We start from the raw sequence: 19070 nt of genomic DNA on the forward strand, positions 1-19070 counted from the left end.
AACTTCCTTTTGTCTTCATCTCCCCAATTATTTTGAACATTATTGTAAGAACAGAGGTGAAGAGAGACTTTCCAAGTCCGTGTTGTCACTGAAGCTGTCTCTTTGTATAAGATAGCTTAGCTACATTCAGGCTTTCTTACACTAATTACCATGTCTCAGTTATGGAAGAAAGAGGGAAGGCCCTGTATTGTCTACATACATTCACAGCCTTATGTTTGCTTCTGTGGATAATAAAATATCTTTGGCATCTGTAAGAAGTGGGGATAAAATGTCAACTCTGTAGTCAGAATTGCCAACAAATTCCAAAGTGAAGGTGTGCTAATAAGAGATGTGTGTGCTGGATCCTCGTAGTCAGGAGACAGAGGGAATTACTGTTTTGAGCAGTTCAGTCAGATGTAATTGGAAGTGATAGGATGAAATTGAGCAAAAAAGAAATTCAAGTTGGACATCAGGAAAAATTGCCTAACAATCAAGTCAATTAGAGTCTGGGAAGGGCTCTCAAGGGAGTCGCAATCCATCTAACCCCTGCTCTAGAGAATATGTCCTAGTACTCTGTCTAGACAGCAGGAATAGTGGGAGATGAATGTGCTTATTTCAGGGTAAATTGTCCCTAAATGTGGGTGCCCCCAAAAGTCGTTCAGAGTGAAGCAAGACTAACTTCCCAAATGACAAATGGTTGTTGTCTGTTTGCTGTTGCTGTTCACAGCTCTGCATAATAAGTAGAATGAGCCCAAATGAATAACATACTGCTGTCAGGTGAATTTATGATATCCAGATACAGTGGTTATATTACAGACATCTCCTCATCCTGCAGGATACTTATTATTACGCGTTTAACAGTATCCAGAGTGTTTAGTGCAAAAAGTGAATTTTTACATCCTGATCTAAAGAGAAGTCTGGGTGAGAATTCAGGTGAAAGCTTGCAGAAGTCATTGGGATTTTTCATCTTGACTCAAAGAAGTTCTGGGGACCTGCTAGTCCGTGCACAGAGAATTCTGAGCAGTGCCAGGGAATCTGAAGTGTGAGTAGGAGATGAAACACAAACGGAGGACAAAGACTCAGGAGGGGAATGAGTGGTAAGGGACAAGGGCAGCGTTATGAGTAAAGGAAAAGTAAGGAAAGCTTTGAATGTGATATGGAGAATTTGAAATTCCCCTTTGTGAGCATGCAAGTTTGTGAATACAGTTCTATCACTGCAAAACACTCTTCCTTTGCAAATCTCAGCCACTCTCCTTGACCTATAATCGTTTTGAGAAGAGAGCACCAGGATCATGGAGATGAGGCTATTCATGCTGTTTAAAACCTCGTTTCAGAGTCCATTATATGGGATTTTTTTTGGCAAGACTAATATATGTAAATTCTCCTGAGTGCAATGGGAATCTGCATGTTGCCATGTTCTCTTTCTCAGTTTGTAGTTTGGGCTGTGTTAGTTATTTGCATCCAAAAAAGGGTGACTGTAGGCTCAGGTGAAAGAGCAGCTCAGGATTTATATTCAAGGATTTAAGAGAGATGAGTTCTTTCTTCCCACGTGAAATAAAAAACATTTCTCCTAGTACCTAATAGCTTCCTCACAAATTCTTTCTCTTCGGCGGAGTTTGGCTTTTCATTCTAAACTGGCTGGTAAGTGGAAGCTGACCCACTTTTATCTGTAGGCCTGCATTAATGTGCTTTTGTGGAAGCCAATTATGATACTAGCATTGCTCTATAGAGTATTCCCAGCAACTCCCCAGTATCATAACAACAGCTGCACAAAATCTCCCTCTAAATCACTTGCCAACTTTATGCACATTTGCTAAACATGAAATACCTGCAACACTGCTGATTGCTACTGGGAATCTGTGTTGTACATGTAGAAGAATATGAAGTTTTTCTTCAGCAGGATATGGTATAGTACAATAATAACTGATAATTTAGTAAGAAAAGTAGCTGTCTGAATTTACATTATTTCCTTTTCAAATCCTTTTCTTTTCCCCAAAAACTCTATTTGTATCTAATACAAACAGAATTTTCTTATGTGACAATTTTATTCAGGACAAAATTCAAATTATGCAGATTTGCACTTGGTTTCCTGCAGATATTCTGCAAATGAAAGGTCTAATATACAGCCTTCCTTCTGACTGCTTCATACTCTACCAGGATCAAGAAGGGATATTCTCTTTTGTAAGTGACATGAAGATACCATAAAAAAAAAAAGGTTCCACTTACTCCATTGTTCTCCCCAGTTCTCCAACATAGCATGGCATAGCAGCAATGAAAACTGTTAGGATCAATATGTGCTTTCCTACAGCAGTTCATAAAGTGGTATCACCATTATCATCATTAGCCATTGTCTAGTGCCAAGGGTGGAGCAGTAGGAAAAAATAGCTTACATTTTCTCCATTTCCTGAAGACTTTGTAGCTTGAACTTACATTAATCAAATCTTGGAAACTAAGGCACGTTTTATAAAGAATTTCTTCTAAAACGGGAAAGAAAATTTTTGGTCTGTCTCTTGTGGTTCTTTAGTTCTTTTGTAGCTAGCAGGAATATCTGAGGTTACTAAAGATCCTGGGTTCTCTTGGTAACAGTGAAGCATATCAAGCCTGCTAGATTCCGGATAATTTTTATAGCTTATTAGGGAGATCTTTAGAGTTCCTGAATTCCGGTGTGAGTTGCATGTGCTCAGCAACTTTCAGGATCTGGTTCTTAATCTGTGATTACAACAAGAAATGGCTTGTTGATAACTTCATTCATTAAAAATTTTATCAGCCCACTGACTGATAACATTTAGGAGGCAACAAACCATGAAAATTAAAATCACGATGATTTATTAAGGGCTGTTATTCAAGGATTGTATTCCTTATCAAGAATTAGAATTAACAAAACAGTTTTCCTCCTTTAGCCAGAAATAGCCTGTAATGATTTCCAGAGGTTATTTTACTTAAAGGTTCCTTTGCTTGTTGTTGTCGAACAGATCCAAGTGATGTGCATCTCTTGTTAACAGAGACGTTTAACTCCCTGTCATTACAGTAGTAGATGATGCAAGAAGCTTGCCAAAATAAATGCTGACATTTAATAAAATAAAAAATAAAAATAATGTTCTAATATGCTATATGTGTGTAGCAAGGTAGTTCGGTTCAAAAGACAGTAAGCTGGAGGCTGGGAGACTGGCATCAGTTAGTTAGGGACTCAGTGTGGGACCTTAGACAAATCCAGTTTCCTTTTGGTGGTTCTGTTGTGATTTTTTTCCTCCACCACTAATCTAATTGCTGCTTCGGCTGCACACCCTCCTTAGCTTCCTCAACACCTAACACAGCAGCTGGGACCATTTGATACCACAGTCCAATTATTAGAGCAACAGTAAGTGAATTCTGTAACTGTAACATTAAGTTCAGCTGAATACCTCATTTTTCATTTGCATGCTAGCTGATTGCCCCACCTGCCTCACTGCAGCTACAGCTTGTAGCATTAAAAAGTCCTCCTACTCTTCTGTTGATAATCTTGTGATTTTAAGGTTTGAGTGATAGGTAGCATTTGACAACTGAAATTGAGCTGAGAGCCCAGAGGTCCAAATCTCCAAAAATCATGAGCCAGTGTAATGAAATAGTGTCCAGTTGGAGCAAAGACCAGGCAGTACTGTTTATATACTGATAAAATGGAGTAGAGAAAACTAGACTCATCCTTTGCCAATGGATATATTGGAAGAAGATAAAATGGGAAAAATAAATTGATAAAAGATTAAGAAAATAATACTTGTGGAGAAGAGCTAAGGAACTGGGCATATTCAGAAAAATAGCTGAGGAGGGAGGCATCTGTTGGCATGGATCTAAGAGATACTATACAAGAGGCATGAGCTCATTATCTCAGTCAACAAGAACAGAGGAATAGTAATGTGTATGAGAAAAACAATAGGAAATTCAGGTCAGACTATTTCCTGAAATTTGTAACACCTGAGCTGTAGGACAAGCTGCACAAAAGCAGCAGAATTGTCTCTGGTAGAGAAGGGGCTTGCATCTCTACGGAATTTGCTGTATTGTCTGGATTAGCTCAGTAAAAAATAACACAAGGAGCAAAACACAGCAAAGAAAAAGAGCCAACTAAACTAAACTGTACTGTTTCATACAAGAAAAATTGTATCCTAACTACTCACAGATCAATTTAGACTGGAAGTTAGTTTATTTCCAGCCATTATTGCAGTTTATTTCTAGCTCCCCATTCAATGTGGCAGCAAAGATGGGGTTCAGAAAAACGTATGTAAACTGAAAATGGATGTTGCTGAAGTGTTTTTGTGGGATTGCTGGCAGTGAGAGAGGATTTTATTATCCTGCAAAAATCTTGAATTCTGGAGTCTATATTCCTAAAACTGTTAGGGAGGTAGCCTTGCTGGCAGCTAACTGATCAGACAGTTTCACTTTTCACTTCTCTGTAACAGGGAATGGAATCCCTTCCTCTTAACAAAAAGAGGAGCTGATGAGACACAGCGTGATGATTTAGGGCTCAGCTGTGAAAGCTGTATGTTTCTACTGGAAACTTTTCTTAGCGAGATTTGTGTGATCAGCCCTTTTCTCCCAAAGAAAACAATGTCAATTTAGAGAGATTCACTGTGGGAAATGAGTGAATTGTATGAAAAAATCTAACAAGGAAGGTCATGGCTATTTATTTCTGATTGGAACCTCAAGTAATGACTTTGAATTAACATCTGTGATTGCTCTAGTGGTAAGGAGACAGCGATGCACAGTAATGCAAAAACCACTTGATGGTGATGGGGGCTGTGAAGGAAATAATGGATTTCTGACACTCAGAAAAAATATGTCTTTTTCCACTAAGGGATCATTTGCATGTTCAAGGTGAATAGTGTTAGCAGAGGGAAACAGTATCTGCTCAGTCTGCAACTGCTGCTGTTAGACTCATGTTTCATAGATGCTGAAGTCCTAATTTGCTCTTATTGATGCATAGAGCAGACAGTTTGGGCTGAAGGAGGGCAAATACGTGTTACAGGCTGTCTTCTCTTTGCCTTTGCAGTGTACCTTTGGGCAAGTTTTCTGTTGAATAATACTAATTTCTCCATTAAACTGTAGCTCAGGCTCTTCTGATTTGCACACAAGTAACAGTGAGTAGCACATGTTGTGCAGTGGGAAGTAGGGTAGGGGATGGGGTAGAAATGTTAGAACAAGCCCAACACAGTAGGTAGCAGAAAGCACAAGCACAGCAGCTCACTTGGCCTGCCTGAAGGTGGTGGGAAATCTCCAGCTGGAACAGGTTTAATGATTAAATGAGGTGTCTGGAAAGTTTTGCACAATGTGAGCCTGATGAACTTCAGGACATACTGCAAAAGTCATTTATCTGATGGCTGGAGTAGCTGTTCTGCAAGGCACTACAGGAGGAAAGACAGGTTATCCCATTGGGGTTTTGATATGAGCTGGAATAAAGACTGGAGGGGGAGCTTGGGTTTTCCAGTGAGTTTTAGTTTACGTTAAACCACATGTTCCCTTTGAGGATATAGCTCATGTGAGATAATATGAGCTATAGAACTTGAAAAGTTGGAGGCAAGTGGTGAACTAAGGGCACTTTGTTTTCTTGGCTGGTTGCGTTAATCCACTATTTATATGTAATTACATTTTGCTGCTGGATGGTTATCATTTGTACCTGTGAGCCAAAGTATCTCTGGGGCACCCTAGAGTTCTTCATATAGGAATTTAATTATTTAAGCGATTACCTCTTATAAAATACTTTATTTGCTTCCAGGGGTTGACACAGGTTTCTGCAAGAGGGTGTGCTACGCACTAGAAACCAATTTGAAATGCCAGAATTCACAATGTTTAAAGCTTCTTGACTGTTGAGCAGAGGTTTTCACAGTTCTTGCAACTACAGCTCTTTTCCCTAAGATTGAAAGCATCCTGTGGAAATGAATGTGGTTGATATAGCTGTGATATTGCCTAGAGAATTTGTGTTCGTACTTAAAAGCAGAGCAAGCTAAATTGTAGGCTCCCAGACACATTCACACACATGCCTGTATCTGTTCTGTGAAAAAAAATAGAGCTTGAGACGTTGGGGTTTTTTGCCAGCTGGGTTCAGTGTTTGTTTCTAACATCATTTATATAGTTCTGCTCTGCAGTCGTTCAGCAGTGGGCCTGCTAATGCCTACAACATGCCCTTCCAGCAAAGCCCTTAAGATATATCCATTGGATATATCCATCCAGCATACAGCTGCCTTGGAAAAATTTAAACGGCACCAAGAATTAAAGGAATTCTTCCAGTTCACCTGGAGGGGGAAAACAAGCATCACTTTCTTGACAGGAGATGAAAGAAATAGAGTTTAAATATTTTTGGGCCACACATCACAGCACTTACTTATAGTAGTTCTCATCCTGACATTTAACTTTCCCTCTGTTGAATTTTCATTTTTCATGTATCAGATACCTATAGCATAGAGTTCTTCTGAGTAGAAAATGCAGTTTGTTCATATACGTTCAAAACTAAGATTGAGGTATCTGTAATGGGAAGCAGCAACAAACATTTTTAAATCTCATTCTACATTTTTTTTGTGAAAGAAACTGTTGCTCGTTCTAGTAAAATAACTCGCAACGCCAGTCTGTGTATGAATGAATGCTGGGCATTTATAAAAAAAAAAATAATAGAAAAATCAGCAATTTATTTTTCAAAGATTTTTGTGTTCTACCCTGCACCTAGGTAGATGCATCCTGCAGCCGTGCAAAGATGCCTGATTCAAATGTCTGCTTGTCAGTGTCACTGATTTCCTATGATTCCTTGTGCTGAAACTTAAGACAGGTTTATCTGCATGAGTGCAAGGCTTGGATCATATAGGATTTTTGGACAGGATACATACAGCTAAGAAGTAATTATAGCTCAGGAGACCTGGCATACAACTGTCAAAGGAAATAAGTGGCCACACCATAAACTTCTGACCTCCTGTGGATATAGATAAATCCACTGTAACTGAGTATCTCGCTTCTGACTCCTATAATGAAAGCACTATGCGTTCTCTATATTCTCTATAATGAAAGCACTGAAGATGGTGTTTTCTTTCTTAGCTGTCATGCAAATGATAGGGCAAATTTCAATGGAAAGTGAGTGCTTTGTTGCCCAAGCCTGGGCACACCTCTGTATGGAAATTGAAGTGGCTGAATCTCCCTCGTAGAGCAGCAGGGTGCTGTAAAACGTCATCTCACTTGGAAACTGTTGCTCTTTTTCTTTCTGTTCTTTTATTTGGAAAATTACCAATATTCCAGTGAGTCCTGGAGGCACAGACTTAGGATTTTGTAACAGGGAAAAGGAGAAATGTTTCTCAAGGCTCAGCAAAAAGCTGTAGGTTTTTCCAGAATGTTTAACACGGTAACAACTGATACATGTTTTTGTTTTTTTGTTGTTGTCTTTTTTTTTTTTATTACTATGTCCCAAAGCCTGGCTCTGTAGCTAGTAATGTGTTGGTGAATAAAGGAGTAGGTAAAATTAGTTTGTACTCTATCTGAGAAGCAGGTAAAACTTCTGTGCCAGATTGAAGATGGCTAAACTCCCTTGCCCTTGGCACGGCTCTGACAGCAGCGCAAAGGGATCTGTAACCAAGTTGCTTCAGGTTTTGAGTACCAGAAGTAATCAGATCAGAATAAAGATGAGATTTTCTCCAGTTTGAGTGGAAGATGGAGGCGATTATCACTGTGCAGGCATCCAGTGAAGCTCACCATTGCCAACCAAGCCCAAGGGTGTTGAATGGGAAAAGCTATTATTAAGAGAAACACTGAAGATGGAAATAAACTTGTCTAGCCACAGACATCCATAACTGATCTAGTTATACAAACCCTGTTAAAGTCAGTAAAGAGAAACGGGCTCTTCTGCAGGGCAATCCTCTATTCTTCTCCTCTCTTTTATATGGCCACCTTAGGATAAAGTGAGTTATACCCTGGAAGTGCCTGTTCCTCCTCTTTGACTGCAGACAGCGTCCAGATAACCAGTTCACACCGGATCTTTACAGTAAAGGAGTCCACTACTTGGATAAATTTATCCCACCATCATGCATTTGAACTAGGAAAGAGAAGAAGACTTCTCCTCAGAAAAGTTATTTCCTTTCTTGTAGAGAACACAGGCCTGGAGCTTAGCGCTGTTTTAATGGCTTGTTATTGGCACAGATTCCTGCCAGCCTGCCAAACTCACTTGCAGGTGGGCAAGGATTCTTCCAACCTGTGGTAGGGCTTGAACTTCCTTGTTAGAGAAGCATAATTGGGGAATAAACCTTTTTGCTTGATGCCTATGTATTTTTAGCTGTAATACTGATTTTGTTAACAAATTCCCATTGTTCTGCCTCCAGGAAATGAAATCAGAAACAAATACAAGAGTGTTCCAAAATGTTCCTGGTTTGTCTAAAAATGGAAGATTACAAGAAATCTGTTTTGCTGGTAGACAATGAACCCCAGCTTACTGTAATGAGGAGTCTCTGATAGATCACTGTAGCTGGCCATTAGACATTGCAGAGTTGAGACAAGTTTTAATGACCAAATCTTTCTTCCAGAAATGGCAGTGCGTAGAAGATGCCAGCGGGAAGCTCAAGCTACACAAGTGCAAGGGAATGGCGAACTTGGCAGGTGCAGGCAACAGCAAAGGCACTTCCAATCTTTTGCCCAAGTATTACAACAGGAATAGTGAAGACTGCAATTGTGAAGAGAATGAATACAAGCTGAGCCATATCGGACGGAGAAAGAAGCTCTTCTCCAAGAAGAGTAAGTGAACCCACTACATCTTGTGTCTCTGCCTTACAAAATGGTAACTGTTCAAACACCCATACCCGTCCTGATTTTCATGGACATTGAGTTCTACAGATGTCATTGAAGGCAAGCATATTTACTGTGTATCTGCACATGAAGCAGTGTATTTCATATTGGACAATCAGATTTGAAAATATCTCAGTCTGTAGGAAGAGGAGTGTTTTGATCCAAAATAGAGTCCTATGTTTATTTCTTTCAAAAACAGGAAATGCAGTACACACACTGAAGCGGCAAGTAGTTTAAACTTGCAAAGGCCTTGAAACAGGAACAGTGTGTTATAGTGAGTACTCTAATTTTCAGTAGATACTGCAGTGCTTGGGGCTGTTACTGCAGTAATTTATTTTTAATAAGGATGTGTGTGCTGCTACAGAAGCTGCTCGCTTCTAACATGCTTTTCTTATGCTCAGTCAGCAGAGCCAGGGCTGACTTTTAACCAGAGATCACATCCAAAGGGGATGACTCTGATTCTGGTTTCCTTGGCACAGATCAGGTGCTTTTTCAGAAGGCCCATTCCGCTGGCTTTGTTTTAAACCTGAGTCAGACTAACATCTATATTTGAAGTACATAGTCTAATTATAGATTAAAGAGGCAAATGGCAGCACAGAATTACTGTTCACTTGTAATGTTTCTTTCGTCTCACTCCACAAATACAGGGCCTTAATTATTTAGCAGATTAGTCTTTCTGTATAATGACCTGGCACAAGCTTCAAACAGAGAGTTTAAATTGATTTTCTTCCATTATATTTGCCTTGCAAGCTGATTAGTACCTACTAAGCTAATTTTTAGTTGAAAAAAATTATTGGTTCCAGGATGAAATTACTCAACTATACTTGCTGTTTAAACATGTGGCACAGCAGATAATCTTTAAATAACACTAGAACATGTAGTTCAATTAACTTTTTTTTCTGTTTCCAAAGTCACAGAGAAGAAAGTTCAGACACAGGGAGTCAAATAACAGGAGTAGATTGAAGACACTTAGATGGGAAGAGGAAAACAATTTACGTGAGGACAACATAATGCTATCTGATAATACTTAACACTTACTTAAGTACTTTTCATTTGTGTTGTGCTTTCTAAACATTAACTAATTTTCGCAACATCTAGAGGAGGTGGTTAAGTGTATAATTACCGTTAGTTTATGTATTAAAGAGGATGAGGCAAAGAAGCGAAGGTTGTGAAGATACTTTCAGCCAAAGGATTGGGACATCTTTTTCCCTACATTTGTCTCAGAAGAGGCAGAGTTTATGCTGTACTGTTCAGCACACTTCTCATTGAGCCATAAGGCATAAACTTCAGCAGCGTAAGATAGGATGTTGGCAGTCATGTTCCCATTGCTTGTATCTGAAGTAAAACAATTGGCTCCAGATGCTTCATTTTTCCCTCTGCCCACATCCAGGGTGTGCCATACAATGGGAGAGTTTAGCTTGGACCTGTTGACACAGACTCTTGGGTTTGATATTGGCTATTCTTTCACATGCACTTACCTAATAAATCACACACCAAAAATAAACGAGCACAAAGAAATACAAATCAAGATAACGTGCCAAGGGTTTTCTGAACAGCTTACTTAGAAAGCTGGCTCACTGGATTGTAAATGGTGACCTGGGTACTGCTGATGTGCATGTGGATTTCTATGACCTGTTTCATGAGATGGGGTAAAGTGCAGTCTGTGCTGGGTTGTACAGTTCTGAGGGCATTTTTGGGGTCTACTACTTAGAGTTTGAAGAGTGCATGGGATCAGTGCTACTTGAATGCCAGCAAATGCTATCCATAAGATTGAACGATAGCTATACAGAAAATGGAAGTTTCAAACTGGACTATGTCAGTGTCGGGTCCACACTAATGATTTAGTTCATAGCAATGCTGAAGCCTTTGAAAGGAACACCCTGATCACTCCCTCCTATCATGAACAGTAGAGATGGATTTGCAGAGCAATTTTGATATACTCTAATCTACAGTTGTTTGCAGAAAACTAAATTGGATGCCCCGCTTCAGGGGCGCATCAAGAGTGTTGCAAACCCTGATGGTGATAGGAGGATTGGTCTTTCACAAAGATTAAACCCAGCAATGCGTGGTGAATGCATGGTCTAGAAGACCAGACTAAATTGCTGATAGAGGGGCCAAAGCACCAAATGTTTTGATAAAATAATTGCTTTCTAATGTAGGCATGGTCTAGATCCGTTGTCACGTACACCATTACATTTAAGAGGCAAGGATAGTTCCTAAATTGGGGAAATTAATTGCAAAACAATGTCATGTCATGTGCATGCCTTTTGGGCCCTGGACAAGTAAGTACACAGCTCACCTGCAAAGCTGTTACCTGTTCTGCATTGCAGTGTCCTCTTTATTTCCTTTGGTGCGTTCTTATTTTTATAAAAATGATGAAATAAAGCTCTGCAATGGGATGGAAGTTTAAAGTAATAATGAGCGCTTAAAATCTTCGGCTGTTTGTTGTCTGTTATGTTTTTCTTGCTGTGGATTTCATCTCTTCCTCCTGTGACAAACAAGTGCATATGATTAAAGGAGTTATTAAGCTGCATGTAGAGAAATGATGATAGGCCACACAGATTTGTGTACAGAGTGTGTACAAAGAAGCTAGTACATTTTTATTCCAATTTTCATGTAATTTGTTTTTCTTTTGAAGTAGTTTCAATACTGTAGCAAAATGGCCTTCTTTGTTATAAAAAAAAAAAAAAAAAAAAAAGTACCCAAACATCAAGTACTTTAAAGATAATGCATTTGAAGTATGATTTTTAATGGCAGTTGTGAGAAACTGGATGTATGGAAGTTTTTGGAGGTTGTTGGTTTTTTTCCCTCTTTGAAATATCCAAGAACACAGAATCAAAATAAGATTTCTAGAAATCTCTAGTTACCTAATGATCAAGAAAAACCTCCTCTAATCCTTTATCTGTATTTCTAGATGCTTGAGATATTTTCAAAAATTTGCCTTCAAAGTGCCTTATTTTACTTTGGTCTTGTAGAAAAAGTGCTGCTTCTCTGCAGAACTCTGAGAAAATACAGAGACGTTACTGGGAAATGTAACAGAATTGAGGTGGCTGGTGGTGGACTTTTTCCTCATTGTCCACTGTACAAAAGCAGAGTTCTTGCATGCTGGTTTATTCCATCATCGTCGTGATGCTGGACAATGCATCAGATGCAAAACACCTACCTGGAATAAATGATGACGGAAAAGCCCAGGAGTTCTCTGGCTTCCGCTAATGTCCCTGCTGAGCAATCACGTTCCTGCTTAGGAGAAATGGCCACGCAGTAGATACAGTTGGTCACAGTCTTCTCAGCTATCTCTGAGATCATTTCCAAATGATCTCAATGTTAAATCATGATTCTGGCAGCAGCAAAATAAGTAATAAAGCTTGAGTGATGAGGAAGTGAGGAGAGTTAAATACAAACCTGAAGGCTGGGCATGTTTATGTCAGATATGAAACTTATGGTTTTATAATACAGCATTACCTCACTTTATTCAGTTGAATAATAATCTCAGATACTGCAGTTCGTGCTTGCTCTAGACAGTGTGCTTGCTTCTAGACAGAAACTCGAGATGTTACCAAGTAGTTGTAAAAATTCAAGTGTTTGAGTCCCTAGACCATCTGGGGGAACTCTGGACTGGAACAGGCCTGTCCTGTCAGGCTAGAGAGAAGCCACGCGTGCCTGTCAAGTGATCCAGGGAGCTGAGGCAGGATGAGTGTGGCATTGAAAACTCGTTAGCTTTCTTATGCTGAAATTTCTCTGGACTCTATTTCCAGATTTAATTTTGAGGATATAATTTCTTAGCAGTGGTGGAGGACAAGAGGCACAGGGACTCAACTTACCAGAGCCAATCTTCAATAATTTGAAAAAGGAGAATAGGTATTTTGGGCAAAATATTTAACAGATCTAGATCTACTTTCTTTGTGGGTTGTATATGCAGGTAAAAGAATTGGAAAGTAAAACTGAAGCCTGGGGGAGGATCAAGTAATTAGACACTGGTATTTTTGCCTGCAGTGACACAGTACAGATGAATATTGAGCTTACTAAATATTTTAACCACTTCCTCTGAAAATGATGGAGTTTGGTACTAATCACGGCATTGAGTCAGCACTGTGGATAGCACGTTGTAATAATGCAAGGCCTTCATGAGCTGTCTCTCTCCAGACCAATTTGTTCTTTATAAGGCTGGATTAGGACTGGCTGCAAGGGAGGAGCAGCTCCTGGCTTCGAATTCTTCAGGGGCGTGTGGAGACGGCGGTTCCCTGCAGTTGTCTGTTGAGGTCCAACATGCTGGCTTGGCGTATTAGACTTGGAAGGAAGGTGAATTGTTAGTTGGCTGAGCTTAACAAGATGAAATGAGGGAACAATTAAAGAAATGGGAGTTTACACTTTGAATATAATTGTTAGGGTGTAGCTTTTTGGAACTTCCTCCTACTTTTGAAAAGATGGGAGTTTCCTTCTCATTTATTCAAACATTTCCTGAATGGGTGCCTGAAATGCAGTTGGTCTTTTTGTTGCTTTTTTTAAAATTTATTTTTTTCTCAGCTGTGACTCACCTGGCTTAATATCGGCTATAAACTTTGAGCCACAGGTGGAAAATGGGCTAAACCAGACAATCCAGCTGGTATTCTCCTTTCTGTGTGGCACTGATGAGAATTTAGGGCTTGGACCAGTTTCAGGTGGGAGGGGATGTTTGTTTCTCTTCCCACAGTCTACAAAATAGCCTTTGAGACTTTGTGATCCAGTTGGAATTCATGTAAGGCTTCTTGAAAGAAGTCAGTCTGTGTTAATGCCAACGCATGCCAATAGCCATGAATATTTCTTTTGTCAAATTTGGTTGTTCTACCTCCCATTTCTTTTCTTCACTGCTTGTTTTTGCAGTGGAGTTTATCCCTGAGATGAAGTTGGCTCTTCTGTGGATCTTGAGACTACAAGAAGTGTTGGTCTTCTCACGTGGCAGATCAGCTGAGTTTTCCCTTAGCAGGTTGCAGCAGCAGGAGGTCCTGTTGTAGTGAGAAGTGCTGTGCTTCAGCTCGGTGTGAAGGAGAGGTGACCAGAGGAACCAAGAGGCTTGCTTGGTTCCAGCAACATCTTGGATGACTCCAAAGCACATATACACAGCAAGGAGTCTGGGCAGGGGAAGAAGAGAAGCTATGGTACTCTGGTCATGCTTTTTTCTCCAAGAGTGAGTTAATTCTGCTTAACATGAGTGACTGAGCGGTCACTGCAGTGAGCAGGAAATAGTCAGAGGTGTGAGCCCTCCTATACAGTAGGGAAGTTTAGATATGGATTCAAACTCCATAGCTAGGATATATTCATGCCACTTTAGACAAAACTGAAGAGGAATTGGGATTTGGGCCAGGAGAGAGAGCTTTGGAAAGCAGCGATGGCAATAAGATCACTGGGAATTTCATACTGTGAGGTGCAGATTCATAACAAATGTTTCATTCTGTCTTTGGGCTGCAAACACAGAGGCAAACTCTGAGGGAGTGCGTAGCACTGGAGGGTAGTGCTTTTTGTAGAAACTTGCCGTCTGGCCTGCACGTGAGGAAAATAATTGCAAAGAAAATAATTAAATGTGGATAAAAGTAAAGATTCAAATATTAATCCCTCCCATTAAAATCAAGCATCTTGTCTTGAAAAAAAAGAGTATGGAATTGAGAAGAAGTTCAGGCTGAACACTAGAGTACTCCCTGTTGAAATTCGGGGTGACTTCTGGGAAGTGTTGAAGGAATACTGGCACTTACAGTAGATGACAGAATGCAGTTGAGAACTAATCCGCAAGGATGACCTGAGATCCTGCCGTCTTTAACTTTCAGAATTATTTTTTAAGGTATTACTGCCATCTAGTGGCTCTTGGGGGAAGAGTAGAGTTTCTTTGAAAGTTGTTCATTCTCGGGGTGGTGACTGTACAAGCACATTCTCTTTCCCCTCTGCCATCCTTGTGCATTTGCACTCTATCTACCCCTCTCTCTCAGGCTTTAAGGTACCCATCAGGTAATGACATGGCAGTGCTGAGGAAAGCTGCAACAAACAGCATTTGTCATTGAGTGAATTCCAAATGTCATATTAGGGGCTGTGGTTTGCCAAGAACCACAGAGAACCAAAGTGTAACCTGCTGTTTCTCCCCGTCTTAATCCTTTTACTCCCTTTTCTGTGCAGAATACAAACCAAACTATGTCCGGAATCGTTCTATCCGCTCTGTATCCGTCGAGCTGAATGGAGCCATTTATAACTTGGGTCTAGAGGACGGATACCAACCTGTCTTACCAAGAAACATCACCAAGCGACACAAGATGCAGAGGGCTGTTCCTCGTGAGGAGGAAGATAAAGACATGGCAGAATACAGTGGCACTGGTGGCATTGCAGAATATACAGCCCCTAATCTAATAAAAGTTACTCACAGGTGAGTAAATAGTGTATGTTTCTATAAACTTTTGCTGCTTGAGTGGCTGCTGTACATAAATGGGTGCATTACCTTTTGATAAGCATATTGTGTCCCTTTTGGATACCGTCTAACTTCACTAAAATTGTTATTCTCATCTGTACACACCTTTCAGTTTTGTTTTAATTTTGTCATCATGCACAAAGGGGCATGAAGATACTGAAGAACCACAGCGGTGCTTTTATGTCTTCTACACTTTGGAGACAGTAATCACTGATTAGTGCACATTTCCAGTAAGGACAAGTGAAACTCTTTGCAGCGTTGGTGTGTACACCTATCTGAAACCAGGAATGGCTCTACCCATATAAATCTCAGTGTGCAGCAGGTAACCCGGCCTGTCTGAAGATCAAAATACTCCATACTCCAACTGGAATATGACCCAGTTTCAACATGTCATTGGTTGCTTTGTATTTCAAATACAAAATCAGTCCCAAAGGAAGCAGCAGCATCACAGAGCTTCCTGTACCCAGTGCTAGGAAAGGAAAATCTATGTTATCGATGAGGTTAGATAGACCAGGAGTATTGGGGAATGGAACATTGGAGAGAGAGGTGAGGGAATTGTCTGCATTCTAAAGAGACTCTAATAGTTAAAGGTTTCTCAGTGTGCAGATCCAGGGTCTGGTGATGTATCTTCAACTATAGTTAGTTCAGTGTTTAGTCACCCTTTCTACTTGTGAATTATGAGAAAATCCATCAATCACTATGGATTATGTGAATTAAATTGTTTAATGACTAGCTCGTGCAAATATGCGTGAGCCAGATAGCTGCTGTTAAAATCTGTGGTTTCCATTTGACTTCAGTTTACAGGGTTAGAGATTTGCTAATATGAGGAAACATAGGTAGGTTGACATCAGCAGAGTTCTGCCCTCATTCCTCAGCTTTTTTGAATGTTCAGGACCCATAAATCACTATTTGTGCTTTTTTTCTGGGACATGTTAAATTGATTTGTGCTGCTTTACTGGGTGTATCCCAGCCCCATACCAGGAACTGTCAGGAAGGTTGTGCGTAATTCATGAGAAGTCCCCAGGAACACTTGCAGAAAAGAAGGCAGTGGGATAACATGCGTGAGGTGGTTTAAAGAAAACAGAGGAATATTGAAAAAAAACTCAGCTTTAATTTAATAAATAGTCATTCAAAAATAACTCCATGATATTTATTGACCCCTAATAAACTTGTTGAGCATTTATGTCTTTTTTTTTTTTTTTAATCTTAAATCCTGGACTTCATGAGAAGTTACTGGAACATGAGCACTTAAAGTTGTTGGAGGGTATTTTGCCTTTGAAGTCAGGGAGCTGTATTTGAAAAAGTTTATCCCTTTTGTAGAAAATCACATTTTTTTTCTTTGTAGTATTATAATACATCTTATAAAGAAGGGCTTTCTCCTACCCCTGTATGTCACTTCATTATGCATGGGGAAATTGCTTCTGAGTAGTGCTTTCGGTACTTGCTAGTTAGTAGAGATTATCTATGTAGACAGCCTAATGCATAAACAAGAACTCTGTGCAGCACAATTTGCATATAGAAATGAAACAGTCAACAGGTTCTCTTGATAGGAATATTGTCCTTGAATTTTTTGCCTTCTGAAAAATGCCCATGGCGACTCAAACCCAAACTTCTTTCCTGGCTAGTAACATACTCTCCTGTTCTCTTGAATGAACATTGTTTATTTTGAATTCTGAGTGTCATTTCCAATCTGGCTTCTCATGTGTCCTGGAGTTGCGCTGTTAAAATAGCACAGCAAAAGCTGTTTGCATCGTGTGTATCTACTATAATAAACATTGTTTTTTCCATGGCCAGGTGCTATATCCTGGAGAATGACACCGTTCAGTGTGACACAGATCTGTACAGGTCACTGCAAGCTTGGAAGGACCATAAACTTCATATTGACCATGAGGTGAGTGATGTTACCAGTCATACATTTTCAGCGTGTCTTTGGCCTGGTTTCCTGTGGGCTGATAGGATCATGCTGACTATGTTTGTGTCTGTTTGCCTCTGTGTGTCTTTGTTCTTCCCTGGAACCTTTTGAACTTAGTGGTTGATTTCAGAATAGAGATTTCATAGATAATTAAGTTGCTACAAGTTTGTGAAGACAAGATAGTAAGTGGAGGAGAGAACTACAACTTAAAGAACTGAGAAATGGCATAAGCCTTATGAGATAAATGAGAGAGACTTGTAAGTCTCACTTCTGTCCTGTTGTGTTCCTGCTTTAGGATCACTGGGCTGGATTCGTTGTGTATTTTTTGTGAAATCTTTGTCCGCTGTCTATGCAGCCATGGACTTCTATTAGATTTGTGGTCACTGTTGTCTGATGGTAGTTGCATGGCAAATTCTTTGTTCACACTAGATGACTTCATTTTTTCTGCTGTGTAAGGAATCGAAGTGGAAGCCTGTAATACCCATCTGAGTGGGCTACGCTGTGCATGAGCTACACTGAACAAAAGCAGGAGTTTCATTTATTGAAGGTGGTTAAAAATAAACTATGCGGGTGGCACAATTAAATTAACTGCTAACGTACATCCCATGTGGCCAGACGTTGCTAGACTGCCATGTAAAAGGATGGAGGTTTACTGCTTTTCTCTTCCAGAATCTCTGAAGAGGGGACTTCAGAGCACTCCCTCCCCATCCCCTTCTCAGGTTCCTAACAGGCCAAACCTTTAAGGGCTTCATTTTCCTTTGGTAGCCTTTCGCCTTTGCAAATATGCTGAAGAGGAAAATCACAGTGGAAGTGGAGTGTTCATCTGTCTAAGGCTGTATGGCACCCTCCCACCTTGCTCCCCCCAGTGCCACATTCTGCTTTCACCTTCAGTAATCAGAGCAGGCAAATTGTGCGCCAGAATTGCCCTCCTGCCTGCAGTTTCCTTTTGAGAAGGTAGCTAATCTGAAAATGCTTGTTAGTGGAGGAAGTTATGGAAGGTAGCAAGAAAGAAGCATTTGATGGCAATATGTTTGAGAGGGTTAGAATAAAATTAAACTATGCTGTAATTTTTTTAACCTGTATGTTTACTTTTTTCAGATTGAAACGTTGCAAAATAAAATAAAAAATCTGAGGGAGGTGAGAGGTCATCTGAAGAAGAAGAGACCTGAGGAGTGTGATTGTAACAAGATAAGGTATTTTTGGTGTACTTGTGAGTAGTTAACTGTAGCTGATTTATGTCTTCACAGGAGAGATCAGAATCTGTTTTAAGTGGTTTCGTACCTGCTATACTCTTGTCTAATGCTTTCTGCAGCTGTCCAACCCTCCTAAAGTACAAGGCCCACCTTCTGCCAGGCAGGAGTTTAATTGCCTCTTTGTCAACTGATGTATGTAAAATGCTTTTAAACCAGTAAGTTATGCTCTTGTACTGAAGATGTTGCTATTAGATACTAGAAATTAGTATTTTTAGCTGCAGGCTTTCTTCTGAAAACTTGCTTGTCAGTATGGTGCAGTGTTACACAAATCTTTCAGTAAGAATAGTGCGTAATGTATATGGAATAAAGGGGTGGTCAGATGAGAGACTTTCTTTCCATTTGGTTTCTTCAAGGCCAGACGAGTTATCACATAGCATATAGTTCCTGCAATATTAAGCAGCTATGCCAGGTAGAAGCAGCAGGAATTTAACAGTTGGTGCAGAGTAACTGTAATTCTGTAGCCACCACCGACTTTGTGCAACAATTTTTTTTTTCCCTGATGCATATGATTTCTGGATTTTAAATGCAACAGGCAATACTAAAATAGCGATTGTGCATTAAGATCTCTGCATAGTTGGTTTCTCATAGCCACATATTTGCAAAATGGCTGTGAGATCAGCTCACTGATTGCATGGAAAGATGGTTCAAGCATATCTGAAACGTTCTAGGGAGCAAGTTCTTGCTCTGCAAATAAGCACAGCAGAAAAATCTTACAAAA

At 39.9% G+C, this 19070-nt stretch overlaps 1 protein-coding gene across 12 annotated transcripts in view; it reads left to right on the forward strand.

The window, feature by feature from the left end:
* Positions 1 to 19070, forward strand: part of SULF2 (sulfatase 2) — a 158700-nt gene that overhangs the window by 131286 nt on the left and 8344 nt on the right. For all 12 annotated transcript variants that reach the window (XM_050713951.1, XM_050713950.1, XM_050713949.1 and 9 more), the window contains 4 exons: positions 8502 to 8709; positions 14902 to 15145; positions 16982 to 17078; positions 18198 to 18292. In XM_050713951.1, coding sequence (XP_050569908.1) covers positions 8502 to 8709; positions 14902 to 15145; positions 16982 to 17078; positions 18198 to 18292 — 644 coding nt within the window. The remainder of the gene's footprint in view (positions 1 to 8501; positions 8710 to 14901; positions 15146 to 16981; positions 17079 to 18197; positions 18293 to 19070) is intronic.

The sequence above is a fragment of the Cygnus atratus genome, chromosome 16 (genome assembly GCF_013377495.2).
Source record: "Cygnus atratus isolate AKBS03 ecotype Queensland, Australia chromosome 16, CAtr_DNAZoo_HiC_assembly, whole genome shotgun sequence".
Lineage (NCBI taxonomy): Eukaryota > Metazoa > Chordata > Aves > Anseriformes > Anatidae > Cygnus > Cygnus atratus.